Source organism: Apis laboriosa, unplaced genomic scaffold (assembly GCF_014066325.1).
Source record: "Apis laboriosa isolate Shangri-la unplaced genomic scaffold, ASM1406632v1 scaffold71_cov137, whole genome shotgun sequence".
Classification (NCBI taxonomy): domain Eukaryota; kingdom Metazoa; phylum Arthropoda; class Insecta; order Hymenoptera; family Apidae; genus Apis; species Apis laboriosa.
The window spans coordinates 327,349-345,088 of record NW_025224229.1 but is presented as its reverse complement, the minus strand read 5'-3'; the positions used below and the strand labels follow the sequence as shown (position 1 = coordinate 345,088).

The 17,740-nt window shown below is 18.6% G+C and overlaps 2 protein-coding genes across 4 annotated transcripts in view; one reads left to right on the top strand and one right to left on the bottom strand.

Annotated features, from left to right (window-relative positions):
• Nucleotides 1-17,740, top strand: part of LOC122719290 (glucose-6-phosphate 1-epimerase) — a 112,863-nt gene that overhangs the window by 39,758 nt on the left and 55,365 nt on the right. The gene's annotated exons all lie outside the window — the stretch shown is intronic.
• LOC122719289 (FERM domain-containing protein 5) overlaps nucleotides 1-17,740 on the bottom strand; it is a 62,949-nt gene that overhangs the window by 22,595 nt on the left and 22,614 nt on the right. For all 3 annotated transcript variants that reach the window (XM_043944983.1, XM_043944984.1, XM_043944985.1), the window contains exons 2-6: nucleotides 16,033-16,137; nucleotides 10,390-10,432; nucleotides 8,804-8,980; nucleotides 2,242-2,453; nucleotides 1,682-1,834 (exon numbers count right to left, since the gene is read on the bottom strand). In XM_043944983.1, the coding sequence (XP_043800918.1) occupies nucleotides 1,682-1,834; nucleotides 2,242-2,453; nucleotides 8,804-8,980; nucleotides 10,390-10,432; nucleotides 16,033-16,137 (690 nt within the window). The remainder of the gene's footprint in view (nucleotides 1-1,681; nucleotides 1,835-2,241; nucleotides 2,454-8,803; nucleotides 8,981-10,389; nucleotides 10,433-16,032; nucleotides 16,138-17,740) is intronic.

The following is a 17,740-nucleotide window of genomic DNA, read 5'->3' as shown; positions in this document are numbered from 1 at the left end:
AATTTCCTTATCAATATTTATATTTATTTTAAATGATAAATTATCATAAAAATTGCACTATTTCTATTATTTGATCCTTAATGAATTAAATAAAGAAAAAAAAATTTAAAAAAAGTAAAAAATCTATTATTTTACAAACAAATAAATCAAGATTCATAATATGCATGATTTTTTTAATTCACAATCTAATATACTGATAAAATTATTCAGTTTTTTCTTACAATATATATTTAATTATATTATAGCGATATTTTATTTCCCGAAAATGAATATTGTGATGTATTTTATGAAAAACTTTTGATATTCGAATTAATTTCAACCAAATTTAAGTTAAAAGTTAATTTAAGTTAAAACTTATCTTCGTTTTAACAATTCTAATTTCATTATAGCTACTTGGATTTATTTTTGTTTAAAATTTTTTTTATATATATATATTATATCAATTAATTATTGCTTATAAAATCCAAGTTTTGATTAAAAAAATTTATTTTAATTAAATAAAATATCGTATTCTACATTTTTTATAATTTTGAATTTTTTTATTCTAAATTTTTTATAATTTTGCGTTTTTTTGAATTATTTTTCTTTTAAATTTAAATTCTCAATTCATGGAATACATATTGATCTTTTTTAAGTCAGTATATATCTCATATATATATTATTTTGTACTTTTATAGTCTGTCTGATTATACGTGTATACTTATCACTAATTGGTAATCAGCACAATAATCGGTTAGAAAATCATTATTTAAATATATTTAAATAAATAATTATATATATTTACATAAATAAAAATTATCCAATTAAGTATGATAATTATTAATCAATAATGATATACATATAATATAATATATTCTAGTTATTTGGAATATATACACATATATTTAAAATATCTAGATATATTCCATTTTTGAAAAATCAATTTTAAAGATCAAAACAAACATAAAATTTTATATATAAAAATATCCGTTAATGTTTATTTATTAAGTTATAAACAATTAAAATTATTAAGACGAGATAAAATGACTTATATTTTATGACTCTCCATCACATTGCTATTGCATTCTATGTTCTTATCTCGCTTATCTAATGTAAACTTTAATTGATTATATTTTAATAAAGAAATCTCAATCGATATTTTTATATATTAATTGTTGTGTTTGTTTTGCTTCTTTCATAACTTTTCAAAAGTATTCCAAGAATGTATGCAGATAAATAATCTGTATAATTATCAGAATTATAAAAATACAAAATAACGCATATATAAATATATATTTAAGATTATATTGTTTATATTTTTTTTATCATACTACTATACATATTGTTTAAAATTATATATATCTCATGAGATTCGAAGAAATTAAGGTACTTTTATATATAAAAAATATTAAAAGGCACTTTTAAATATAAAAAATAAGTAGATACAATATAACAATTTAGTAATAAATTAGTTTTAAAAAATGTTTAATATAAAAAAGACAGATAAATAAAGCAAATTTATATATTAAATATACGAATATTTCGATACATTAAAATTAAAAGTATCAAGTATATTCTGGATTTTGATGGGAAAAAAATTAAATCTTGACATGTACACGCATACATATACAACTAATCACATACCTATGCATTCGTAATTTTGCACAGAAACATTAAAAAATTAAAATATAAAAAAATTTACCTCACTTATTGTTAAATGTACAATAAACATTTTTCCTTCGTAATTGATTTTCTGAACCTCCGGCCAGCGGAAATGATGTGTTTTACGAGATCCTTGGAATGTCAGAATTCCACAATGATTAATACCAAGATATAGTTGCACACCTTTTTGGTCCTAAAAATTAGAAGAAAAAATATTTTTATCATACTATTATATATTTTATGTATATTCATATTATTTTTAATTAATTTTTACTCTTTTTAAGTTTATTCTTAACCTATTTCTTCAATTTTTTTTACTTTGAAAATGTATATTTTCAATCTTTTGAAAATAATTTGATTAATAATAATTGAATTTTAAAAAAAAATTTATCCCATTTTCTTGAAATTATTATTATTATTATATTCAATAGATATTAGTCAAATTATCTTTTATTGACACATATAAGTATTAACAAATTTATATCTTAGATTAAATTAAATTTTGAAGTCATCCATGATAAATGCACAATATTTTTTGTTTATATATAAAATAAAAATAAAATTTTTCCTTCGATTCCGAATCATTTATTTAAAACTTACCTTTACGGGGTGTGGATCAACAGCATATGTATCCAACTGTGATGCTAACCTAAGGAAATGAGTTTCTGCTTGCTGTGGAGTGAATCCCTTCAATTCTGTTTGATGCAGTTTCATAGCCTTTTCTTCAATAGCTTCCGTTTGTTTAAGCAATAATTTATGTTCGGAAATGTAGTTTCCTTCGTGAAGTTTAGAATCATAATCCCCTAATTCGCCTAAAATTAAAAATCACAGATTATTAATAATTATTTATTAAAGTTAAGTAAATAAATGATAATTTTACATATTAAATTTAGGTAAATAATAATTAATAAAATACGTGTAACAATGATAATGAAAAACTATATATAAGATGTCCTATAATTGATGATACGATGTCCTATAATTGGAGTGGAGAATGATTTTAGTCACTGAAAAGATAACTAAAATATAAAATAAAATTTTTTCATTCGAGAGTTCATTTTTTATATATTTTGCTAATTTTCATATATGGAATAATTAAAGTATATTCATATACTTTAATAAGTATTTATTTTATATTTATTTATATTTATTTTAAGTATTCATATACTATAATTCATTAGTATTTAATCGAGAAATAGCTATTTTAATTGTACTTTAAAATTTATTTAATTCGAAAACGAAGTCTTAAATAAAAATATTTTATTCTTGATGACTTTATATTTTCACGTAGAATCATTTCTTATGTATCATCACTTACAGAACATCTTATACAATCAATACAATTTTCCACTTTCTAATTTATGCACTTTAATTATTTCACTCGTTGTTTATAAATAAAATAAAAAAATATAGAAAAAAACTGATTAATAAATATCATATCAATTCAATCTAACATTCGTATATTTACAAAATTATTGATATAAGAATACAATTTCTTCTCAAAAGAAATAATTAATTTTTATAAGAAAAATTTTTCATAAAAATATTTCATAAAGAGAAAAGGGAATATTTACATCATTAGTTTATTTTTATTTACATCGTGGTTTATTTTAATTATTAATTAGTTAACTTATTTTTTATTTCTTAGGAATTTTTTCTTTAGGATATTTTTTTTTATTTTTCTCAGTAGTAGTAGTATCCAACAGATCAATGAAGCAACATCGTCAATGTACGTTTGCTGCCAAAATCTATTATAATATTCCAGACACAGACAATACCTTTGAACCTCCAGATCGATTTTTATGTGGTCGAGAAAATTCTCAGAAATATCAAACAGTTTATGTTTGCAAATTTCGATAAAGCAATGTCTATATATAAGGTGTCCCATTTGAACATTTGGATACAATTATCTTCTATGGAAATTATTCTATTGTAAAAAAATCTTTCAATAATTATTGTAAAATTTATTTTATTTTAAAGAAAATGTTATTTGATATAAATAATTTTTTTTTTAAGTAAAAATATAGAAGATGTACGATAATTAACTTTTTTAAAACGATATTTTCGAATTGATATATAAGAATTCGTATATATTGATATATAAGAAGAACCGAGTTAAAAGATGAAATGACAAAATTTTATCTTTATATAATTGTTTATAATAATTTTTTAAATTTTATAGAATATAATATAAAACTTGAAAACTTTGAATCGAAGTAAAACTATTATAGAACGGATATGAATCGATTTTCATTCACAACAATTATGATATTATTTCTATTTATCAAATACAAAATGTTTATTACAAAATAATTTTCTTGTTAAATATATTCTTTAAAATATATTCTTAAAATTAATATAATATCGCATATTATATTTTTTCCTTTTCCTAAAATGTCGCGTCACCAATGATACAAATGGACAGGAAATAATGTTATAAAAGTAAATAGTAAATAGAAAAAGAAGAATAAAATTTTTTCAATTAAAGTTTTGTTTTATTTTTCGAAAGGATCTAGTTTGGATATTTGTCAACTGCAACAGAATGTGACTGAATTTCTAATCGGATACAAACAAATTATTTGATAGAAAGTTATTATATTCCATGAGTAAAAATAAGCAAAAAAATATGGAATAAAACGAGGAATAGAATTTGAACTTCTTCAAATTCAAACTCAAGTTTTTCAAAAGGGTCCAAATAGCAACATTTTATTCCACATTTTATTACATAATTTCACATCAATCGAATATTTATTTATATTAGGAAAATAATTTCAAGTTTCGTTTATTCGAAAATGAAGCTTTGAACAAAAAAATTTAAATTTTAAAATTGAATTTTATAAATTCAATTTTTCCAATTCATTTTTTTTATTCAGATTTTTTTTTCAATGATGATATAAAATATGGATGATTATACATAAATCATGTATATTTGTCCAATTATATATATGTGAATTATCCTTCTAATTATGCAACCTCCAAGCCAAAATTTTTGTAAAAAAAAAAGTGCTGTTAAATTGAAAATCCGCTGTCAATAGAATTGATGTTCTATAAATTTCAGGATGTTTGCTAATAAATTTCAAATAAATCTATGATGCTGATAAATGTCAATTGCTGATGAGATCGATATCATCTCAAATCGTACAATCATGTTCTAGTCTAAATCGAAGTATCTTATTAAAATAAATAAACATTATAATATATACATTAACTAAAATTAAATTGTGAAATTTTTCTTAAAACGAGTACAAAATCTTCTTAAAATTTTTATTGTACAAATTATCTGGTTCGTATCCTAACATAGTGTCGACACATATATGATTTGAAAATTACTTTTCACTATTGTGGTATAAAAAGTCGATATTGAAATGATTATTTGTGTCATATACATATATATATTTATAATATATTCATGAAATATTTTTTGAGAAAGATTTTTTTTTAGATTTTAGAGATTTCCATTTCTAAAATGAATATGTAAATTGATATATAAAAATATTGCTTATTTATTAAACTATAAACAATAATTGAAATTTATGTAAGACGGAGATGGAATGTGGCTGCTCTGTCCTTATTACACCATTGTCGTATTCTCTATCTCGTTATATCCAACGCGAGCTTAAACTGCTCATAATTTATAATAATAAATAAATCTTAATTTTTGCATATCAATTTTCATGTTATTATATAATTTTAGCCTCTAAAATCCACCCTTCAAAAAAAATATTCAAACATATATAAACGAACATACATATTCAAAACAAAAATAAGTGTATAAATTGCATTTAAGATATCCACTGAAAAAATTATTCTATATAACAATTATTTTGATAATTATTTTCGCAATACTCATTTGTCTGATGACATTTCCAAGGGATTGAGAGAAGATTTCAAGATTGTGCTCGTTTTATTTAACCTCATGTCAGCTTTCATAAATCCTTTTGGTGATAATGTATCCACAAACTTGAGTCAAATACGAATCCATTTTTCTCAATTGAGCTACTCTGATACACAAAGTTCGATAGTAAAATTTCTTTATCTGGCGGAGTTAAGTATATTTAACAAAATTTTCACAATGAAATTGTCGCATTTGTGAACGAATCTCCTGATGATTGTGAAGCCGAAAATAAATATTGTTTATGACTTAATCGAATTAAAACATATATAGAGAGGGAAGAATATTTATCTAATGACATTGACAAAAAAGGAAAATTTTTCAAGTTCTTTTCTATAAGTAATATATAATACAGTCAAGATTCGTTATATGCGAATTCGTCAATTTTTTCGAAAATTTATTTTTAAATGAAAAAATTTATTAGAAAATAATTAAATTTATATATTTATATATTTTTTATTTATTTATTTTTTATTTATATTTTTTATTTATCATTTTTATATTTTTTTTATTTATTATCATATGTAGAATAATCAGTTATAATAATTCTTTCACAATCGAGAAATGAAACTTTTATATTTTCGACATACAATCTTATTTTTTCATATATAATCATTCCCTCACCGAGTTATGCCATTATTGATGAGACACCCTGTATAATAAGGACATTCGGAAAATAAGATCTTAGCTTTTCCCTTGACTGTCTGCAACGTTCACCACTGCAGATAATAGTGGTATCATATATCCTTGTTCGATTTATTCAACAAAGAGAAAAGGAAAGAAATATTAGTGGATGCCAAAAATTTGTTGGCTGACTTAACGTCTCAACTTGTGAAATGATCATACATAGAAACTTCATTAGACTACATGCAATTTATTTTAAATTCGAAAATTCGAAAATTTTTTATGAAAATAAAATATCAAAATATTTTCTATGTTATAATATATATATATATAATATATATATATTCATATATATAAATAAATTAAGAATAAATTGATAAATTCAAGATTTCATTGATATTCTTTTTTTTTTTTTTTTTATTTTTTAGCTAAAATCCCAAAAGAAATCTATGATTTATAAATAAAATATTCGATCGATAAATTTATATCGAAAAAAGAATATTTTTTTCAAAATATCTGAATTATAACAAGAAGGGGAAAAATGCATAAAAAAAAAATTAGTGGAAAAAATTAAAAGATTTATAGATGCAAAATAAAGATGGAATATCTTATGGCAATCATTAGAAAAAAGAAAATGAAAATAAATAAATCAATTTTTTTGAAAATTAATCTTAGAATAAAAAAAATTTAATCTTGATTTATTTTTTATTTCCATATAGAATAATTTTCTTTTAATAATTCATTTTATCTAATCAGAAATTAATAAAATTTTGTTTAGAATTGACATTTTTCAAATTGGATTTTCTCAAAAACGAAATTTCAAATAAAAAAAAAGTAATTTTTTTTCTGTTATTCATTTTTTCATATACATAATACAATTATTTCCTATCTATTTGTATATTTCATATTTCATATACCAAATATTCGATATATTCTTTCAAATCATTCAATTCATTCAAATTATGAAAAGGAAAATCGAATATTTAATCACAAATGTTTAGAATTTTAAAAAAATTTCCTGTTATTCATTACGAAAATAATCAACAAATATAAAAATAGAAATCAATTCATGAATATTCAAGAATTAATTGCTAAAAAATATTTTATAATAATCTATTAAATTATAATTACTATATTAATATTTATATATAACTTATTAAATTAGTCAATATTTTATTAAATATAAAGTATATTAGTCAATACTCTATATTTTATATTTTATACTTTATTAGTATTATTTATTTACTTTAATAACTAATAATATTTTTGATTTATATATTACATTCAAATTATATTATAATTTTAATCATTATAATATAATCATATTAAATTTTAAAACTTACAAGTATTTCTATTTCTTATTCTTTTTATCTTTTTATAAATTCATAAAAATAATCATTGTGATAATTCCATAATTTACTATTAATGAATTTAACTAATTTACTAATTTATTATTAAATAATTTACTATTAAACTAATTATTGTTACGATTTTTTTTAATTATTATTTATAATAATAAATCATGATTAAAAATTAAATAATTTTTTAAGTTTTTATTTATAAATAAATATATATATAATTTATAAATATATTTATTTACTTTTTATATAAATGAATATATATATGAATACATGTTATTTTAATTATTATAATCTTAATTTCTAATTCAAACAATTAAATTTAAATACAATGTAAAGATCTTTTTTAAAAGTATAATGAAATTTATTAAAATTGTTGAAAGTCAATATATTTTTGATCAATCTAAATTCCTCAAATCTAAATTAAAATTATTAATAGATTTATTAACAGAAAATATAAAAAGATATTTTAAAAAATGAATAAATATATTATAAGCATTTAAAATATTCAACAACAACTTGTTAAAATATAAACATATTTATGTTTTTATATTTAATGGAATATGCTAGAGTAACACCAAGGACAATATCATATTGTGTATTATAATTAAAAGTAGAACTACTGTTCTCTAATTGAAGATAAATTGAAACTTTACGTTTTTTACTTCTAATCGTCATAGTTTCTATAATTTTCTTTTTCTTTTTAATTTAACAAATTTTTTTATTTTTCAATCAACTATATTTTTATTTTAATTTTATTTTTTAAAATTTGAGTTTTTTATTGAGTATTTTATTGAGTTTTTTATTGAGTATTTTATTGAGGTTTTTTTTTTTAATGATTAACTTGAGAATATCCATTAAATTTTAAATGTTTAATACTTTCTTAAAATTTAATTAAATTATTTATTATTATTTAGAAATTAATTTTATCATTTTTAATTTTATATTATTATAAAATTTTAAGTAACTATTATTTTTTATTTATTATATGTCTATTTGAATAAATTACAGAAATCATTAACATTAAAATCTTGATTATAAAACTATATCTATTACGCATTTATAAAACTATAATTTAAAAGTATAACTGTTAAATTATTAAAATATAATATAATAAATATTTAATATTATTTAAATATTATATAAATAAATTTAAATATTAAATTTTTATTTTGAATTGATCCTTATATCAATTAAAATACTATTTGTTAAATAAAAATTTATATTTAATTGTATAAAATATAAAATATAAAAATATATAAAATTGTGCGCAATGAAATAGACTTACTTTGCACGATGCACGCCGCCAGCAGCGCTGCTTCACCTGGACTGCAATATAGTCGTCCATGAAGAAGATCCCTCTTAAGCTGCTGGTAAACTTGATACCTAGTTATTTCTTCCTTCAGCCTCAGAGGATCCGGTGGATAAAATTTCACGCGAAAACTAAACAGAATCGGGTCCATGTCTGGAACATATTCATAATAAAGACAATGTATTTTACTTATATGTGTTAATTATAATATACATATCTAATATTTGAAAAATCAAATAATTTTAAATCAGATATATCTTCATGTATTTTATTTTTGAATATATAATTATTGTATTTCTTTTTTTTTTTTATTTTTATATATCATACTCATAGATAGAAAAGAAATTTATATTGGAAAAAAATGAATATTGTGCTTAAAAAAGAATTATAAAAAATAGAATTATAAAATATATATATATATATATATATAAATGATGAAAAAGATGAAAAAAAAATAAAAGAGAATTTTTCTATATTTAATTGTCAAATTTAATTCTTTATTTTATTATTTTTTTTTCTTTTTTTCTCCAGAAATCAAATTCTTCTTATTTATTTGGATATATAAGAATAGTACAGTATATATTAGGTCGCTAGAGTTTGAAAGTTTCATGTGACATCGACCTACGATATTCAAGTATAAAAAGGGGGAGACAGCAATCGAAACCTTGGTCACAGTTGTTCATTGTTACAAATAATTGAATTTACATGCAATAAATTTTATTTCACTTAAATCTTTAATTCTTTATATATTATAAATATCAAAATTATTATTTATAAAAATAATTATCGTAAACAAAAATTTACATACATGTAATATGAATCAATAATTATTTATGTATCTTATATACTGTAAAAGTGCATTATTATATATATGTATATTTATATTATATTATATGTATATTTATTTATATACAATCATATTAAAAATATATTTCAAATATTTTTTAAGCAATTATTTATAAAAATAAAAATAAATTTATCAATATAGAAATAATAAATTTTAATATATATATTTAAAATATATTTAATACAATTATAAAGATTTACAAATATTATTGGATAAAATTAAAGATATGACAAATATTCAAAACAAATTCAATTTGCTTTAGAGTAATATTTATTACTTTTATATTATTTAAATTGTATAATTCCAAATTAAAAGATTATCGACAATTTTCATATTATTATATATTATATATTGATTTATTTCAAATCACTATTTATTATTAATTATAAATACTTGAAAAATAAGATGCACATAGTATATTATTTCATAATTAATTTATTTTTTATTATATATTAGAGAATAATATATTTAATATATAGTACAAAGATTTATAGTAAAAGATTTACATATAAATTATATCCAGAAAATTATATTAACAATGCATATTAACATGCATTACAATTAAAAAACATTTTTATTACAATATTTTTTATTTTAATAAAAATTATAGTATTAAAATGTCAAGATTTGTTCAAAAGATTTAAAAAATATCATAAAATATTTAAATAACAATTTTCTTATTTATTCAAATATGATAATAGAATTAAATACTAACCTTTTACTTGCTTAATCGCTGTTTTTGCCAAATCTAACCAATGCTGAAACAGATTCGTTTAATATCATTAAATATAATTTATTATGTTAATTATTATTTTATTTCAATTATTATTAATTTTACACAAAGATAAATATAAAACTAATATAATTCTAAAATCTAACAAATTAATATAAAATTGTATATCATTAATTATATAAATTAATTACATAAAGTATTACAATATATTTTTTAATATTCAAATTTTTATATTACTATGAAATATTACTAAATTATTATTTTGATACATAAACAAATATATACTTCTCTTACAAATTACAAATTAAAATCATATAAAAAAATAATTTATTATATGATGTTATATTTTATTGTAATATTTAAATCACATTTACATATTATATATATATATTGATATACACAAAACTTTAATAAGTCACATATATTAATTGTCATTTATATTTATTTTTTTTATTCAAATATAATGTAATTTTTATTTAATAATTTTTTGATATTAATATAATGAATTAATATACAAAATAATTAAATTTCTTGTTAGAAATAAAAAATTTTCTTTTTTAATATCAAAATTTTACTGTATATTATTTAATCTAATTAATTTTTATTTAACTATTATATAACTTCATATAAATTTCAAAATTTAATTATACTTTATGTTAAAGAATTATTAACAAAATCTTACATTTCCTATTAATATATGTGTATTATCTTATTTAAAATTAGAAATATTTTCATATTGAATAAAAAAAATATTGCCTTCCTAGATTCCTTGTCCTTCATACAGTAAATTTTACAAACTTCAAATTAATATATCTTCTAAACTAATAATTTTTGAATATAAATAAGTTAATCCTTTTTTATTTTTATAAATAATATCAAATTTTATCAAGTGGTGCAATAAAAAATATGTAATCCCATTTAAAAAAATAATAATTAATGATTCATATATATTCTATGCATCATTTAAAAAAAAAACTATTATCAAAAAATATGTTCTTTCTGAAATTATTCTATTCTATGTGAGAAATTCTTTTTTGTTATTATAATAACAGTGACATAAAATAATAGAGAGATAATAATATCTAGAGATAATAATATCTAGTAAAATCTGTACATATAATATATACAAATCTAAAGGAATTGTTTAATAAATATTACATTAAATTTATATATATTTTAAAATATTAAATATAATATAAATATATATATTTATTATATTTATTAAACAATTTCTTTATGTTTCATTATTTTTTATTTTATTTAAATTTGCTAAGATTTTTTAATTATAAATATTGTTTATTAAATTTATATGTTTGGAGTTTGAAGTTGTTTAATATCCTCTTCTACACATGCAAAAATACATGCAAGTATGATGAATATTCAAATTACACATAGAGCAATAAATTATTTCTTGCAAGATGCCTTTCGCGATATTATTAACATGTTATTATTAACATATAATTAATGCATAATATCAAGAATTAATATTAATCTTGTTATTGTTAATTAAAATGTTCCATCTAATATTTTTTTCATTTTTGAAAATATATTGAAATATTTCAATATATTGATACTTTTTAAATAAAGTAAAAAATTTTATATAATCTTTCTAAAAATTCAAATGATTCAATTTAAAATAAAAATGATTCGATTTATTTGTTTTAAGAAATAATAGAGATAAACAAATGATAAAGTTTTAGATCTCTCAAATATTTTGAAATGTTAGATAAATTATAAGAAAGATAAAATATTTAATTATGAATAAATAATAGAACGTCAATAAATAATAGATAATGATAGATATTGATAAAAAATTAAAGAAAGAAAAAAATCTGTCTGTTTTTATGGACTGTTTAATATTATATTAATTACAATATTGCCATTATGCTTTTCTTATCCTTTAATTTTTAACAAATGTAAAATTAAATTTAATATATATTAATTAATTTCATAGGTCGAAATATAAAATAGTATCAAATTTTAATTCAATGTATTTAAAAATACATATATTTTTTTAAATATTTTTAGAAATTTTTAAAATCGAAAATTCATCAGTTTCTTCTATCACAAAACTAATCTCTTGTGTATATTGTAATATCGAAATGAAACTTTTTCAAATGAAATAATAAATATTTAAAAATGTATTAGATTTAATTTCAAACTTTTCAAAAACGTAAGAGATATTTTTAATATTCTTAAACTATTAGAGAAATGAATCTTTTCTTATCAGTATTTTTTATTATAAATTTTTTATGTAAAAATAAAGTAGACATCATATTTGAATTCATGTCAAAAACTTTCTTTTTCATCTCTCTTTGTATTACCAAGAATATGAAAGATATATTCACATTTTTCTCAATCATGCATGTATTTACACACATTCATTCGGTTACCTTTATTTGCACAAGAGTTATACAATGAAGGATATCTTTATTCTATTATATCTATATTATATTATATTATATACAGTTTACATATATAGAAGTATTAAGAATATATTATAATAATAATGAGCAATATTTCAGATTGAAATATTTTACATTTTACTTTAAAATAGTAAAAAAAAATATATCTTATTTAGAAAAATACAATTGAATAGAAACTAATTATATTAGATAATTAATGTCTTTTTGTTTTTACAAAATTATATATCAGTGAAAAAAATTAACAAAAAATTTACTTTTAATAAATATTTTATTTTATAATAATATTATAAATTATTTAAAAATAAAATAATTCATTCATTCAAAATATATTAAAATATCGTTCTTTTATTCATTGAATGATATAAAAGGATGCGAACATAAAAAATAATAATATAAAAACAGTAAAATTAAATCTATTAGATTTTTATAATTATAATAAACTGAAGATTTGTATGCAAACCATTGTTGTGAATACGATTTAAAAAAATAAAACTTAGGTGGATATTTTTTTCATTCTTCAAATATCATAAGATATATTATGTTTTATTTTATTATTATTAATTAAATATTTTATGTTTTTTTGAATGTCATAATATATTCTGTAGATTCTTGTATATTTCAATTTTACATAAAATGAATAAATATTTGCAATCTCTATTTATAAGCATATCTTGTAAATCTCTATGAGAAAAAATTCTATATTTTTTATTTTGTATTGTAACAAAAATAATATATGCTCAATTATCATAATTTTCATAGGCTTAATTATTACGAAATTATGCTTATTTATTCTTAGAATTTCTTTCAAGAAGTGAGCTAGACATTATTTCAACTAACAATGTATTATTAAAGTAAGAAAAAATAAATTTTTATATGTTTTATATTTATAGAATCGTCTTAAACCAAACCGAAGTTCTTCCAATGAAATATGATCATAAATTTGAATGAATTTGAATTAAAAGATGGAGAAATAAGAATAAATAAAAAGAATATTATAAAAATAATATTCAATTTAAACTCCAATGCTTTTCACTTTTATAGCAGATATATTTCTATGTGATTAATCATAATACTATGTTATAATTTTTAACATTATGAAAATGAAAAATAATAAAGCAATATCAAATCAAGAATTGTATCCAACATTTAGTATAAATCATAATTTTCACTATCACGTAAACTTAAAAAATATAAATTTAAAAAACGAGATTACAGAAAAAAGCAATTTTCAGAATATCTATTTTCATAGATAACTGTCGCATGTAAATCCAATCATGCATTAAGATACATTTTTAAAAAAAAAATAAGATTCATAGATGACATTTTTCTCGTAAGTTTTACAATTATAATGCAGTGTTAAGTCATTCTATAAAAATAACTGCTATATTCATACTGTACATTCATTCTATAGTATCAATCTAATAAAGATAACAATACTAACAATTATATAAAAATATTAACATATAATAAAAAACGATTAAGATATACTCAATTAAATATAAAATATAAAAAATAATTACTGTTTTTAAAATTTCCCATAGAAGTTCTCAACTTCTGAATATATACAAAATTAGTTATATTTGTGTTATATTTTAAATTGTAAATAAAAATACATATTCGTAATATCACTATCAAAATTAATATTCATATAATTTATACAATATAAAATTATACAATATAAAATTAATAAAATATATAAATTAATGAAATAATTAATTAAACACATATAAATTTAACAACAGATATATCATATCAGTATAACAAAATATAATATAACGAAGTATATTTTTACATGCGTTTCATATATTTATATTAAAAAACAAATCAAACTATAAATATAAAATAAATAAGATCTATTATTAAATAAGATTCATAATTTTCTTGAATTCTTTGCATTCTAATAAGTTTCATTCGTCTATTTATATTATATTATATTATTTTATGTATAATATATTTGTATTTGAAATATAAATGAATATGAAATAGATAATAATTACTAAATACTTTATATCTTATTTAGCAATCTGATCTTAAAAAAAATTATAAAATCTTATATTTCTGTGTATACTTTTTATATTATATATATTGTATTATATTATATATTGTATACTTTTTATATTATAGATATAGTAACAAAACATTGTTTAAACAAAAATATATTTCTTTTTTTTTTCAATTTAATATTTATAAATTCTATAAGTGCATAGTGTGATTACATATTTAAATCAAAATAATTCATTTACATTTGAATTTATTTTAATTAATATATAATAGCTATAAAGTTAAAAAGTATTCATCCATATCATATTATTTTATATTTTATATTATATTTTATATTATATTTTATATTTTATATTTTTTCCTTTTTTATCATCAATTCTATTTTATAATTTATAATATTAAATTTTTAATAAATATATGAAGATATCATTATATGATATAAAATTTAACGTACTTGAATATAATTAATTAATATGTGAATTTCATAATAAATGCAACAGTTTTTTGTTTCACTATCTACAATTTATACATATACAATATACATTTGTAATTGCATTATGATTTTTTTTTTAATTTAATACAATTTAATACAATAACACAATTACAATTTAATTTAATACAATAATTAATTTTAATTTAAATACATTATACATAATACATAAAAAATTAAATTATCCGATGTCTTCGCGTAAAAATAATTAATTTATTTTAATTACAATTAATAACATATGATTAATCCAGAAAATCATGATTAATCTTTTTCTAAATACAGTTAAATTCATTTCATAATTGCATAATTAACATGACTGACGTTTCTTTAATAAAACAAGAATCTGTGTTAATAAACCAATTCGCCGAATATTCTTAAATGTAAAGTGAAAAAAAAAAAAAGATAAAAAAAGAAACTGCAATTAAGCGATGGACAACATTTTTCTGTTTTGTATTCGTTAGTAAGAAGAAGAGTACTTTCGAAGGGTTGATAATTAAGTTATCCACACGTGGTAATTGCATAAATATAAAACGAAATTAGAACATTTTATATTTATAAGGACAAAATATAAAATGAATCGTTAAAGAAAATAATTTAACTTACGATTTGATAAAAACATTTAATAATAAAACACGTTATATTAATTAAAGCATTCGAAATCTTATTTTAGAAGTTGATTTGTATAAGCAAAAAGATGATTTAACTTACCCTTTGCCTACAATGATCCACATATCGAAGCCCAAAATAATCCGTTTCCAAGATATTGAGTTGCTTGCATACATATTCGAGAATATACCTTCCTTTGTGCTGAGGCTGCAACAAAAATAAAAAAAGAAAAGAAAAAAAACTGCAATCAAATATAAAATTTATTTTTATCATTTCAAATTTTACTTTATACTTTCAAGAGAGTCATTTATTAATATAAGAATTTTATTGCTTTGTTTCTTGATAATTGAAATGTGATCCTTAAATAATTTTTTGAATTAATTTTGCAAATCAAAAACAAAAATTATTACAATACAAAAAGCAATTTAAATTTGCATTAGATAAAGCGAAGCAGAAACAAAGCATATAGATAATATGATAGAGCTGTGATACAAAGCTGTGTCACTTTATATATTTCTTTCTCTTTATCTAATGCGGATTTCGATTGCTCATAATTTAATTATATAAGCTTTAATAGATATTTTCTTATACCCATTTTTATATTTATTTTGATTTCTAAAATCAATCCTCCAAAGATATCAGATGAATATGTTAATAGTAAAAAAAATTTTTTTTCTTTTTTTTTTGTTTTCGTATTAAATAATTATATGATATCTTTGTCTATTTTCAATTTCCAAGAAACTCCACATTTAATTTTATTTAAAAAATTATTTAATTTCTATATTCTTATGTATTCCGTAATACATACGTATAATAAATAAATAATTAAAAATATATATGTAAATGTCATATATTTTCATTATAAATTTATTACATATTGATTTGTGTTAAAAATAAAAAACATTATAATACATATATAATAATTCATGTAACAAATTCCTTTACAGCATATAAGAATACATCATATTTAATGCAACAAGTATCCATCTATTATATGCAAAATATTCAATTATAATTATAATGCTTCATATCCTAGTGTATAATATAATACTATTAGCCAATTAAGTGACAAGGATTGTGTATTTTGCTTGTCCATGTAATTATGCCTTGAAAACATACTAGAAATCACACTTGGCGATAAGCCATCATTAGATCAAAAGTACAGAATTGATTAATATGCAAGCTTAATATACATATCAAACAAATTTAAATGCAAATGTCTATAAGCCTTATAAATATTTTTAGAAATCTTATTAATCTTATGACCACTTTAAATATTTATATCAAACAATATAAGAATGATAGATCAAAATTATGTCGAATAATTATAAAAGAAAAATATTATTATCTCATAAAACATAATTTTCAGTGTAAAATAATGAATAAAATTTGTAAGAAAAAATGAATGCATCATTTTTATATCAATTGATATCAATTAAACAATTAAAAATATAAAAAAAAAAGGTTTTAGAAAATGGATTACTAGCGCCAAGAAAAAGAATGTGAAAATATGAAAAGTTTTTAGAATAATATTGAATATGAATAATGAAAATGTTTGTCCTAATGGTGAAGTGATTTTCCAACAGAATTCAACTTCATGTCACATGGAAATTTATGCAGTGATATATTCAGTATCAGAGAATAAAGAAGTTAGTCGATAAAAGTCAACTGTCCTGAATATATTTTTGAAATAGTTTCAAATAACTTTTTTCTTTCCAAAAATTTTCATTTCATTTCGATTTTGTTAATGAAAAATTCTGATGAATCACAGAGCTCTATGACGGTAGTGTTGGATATATGCCGCCAGCGA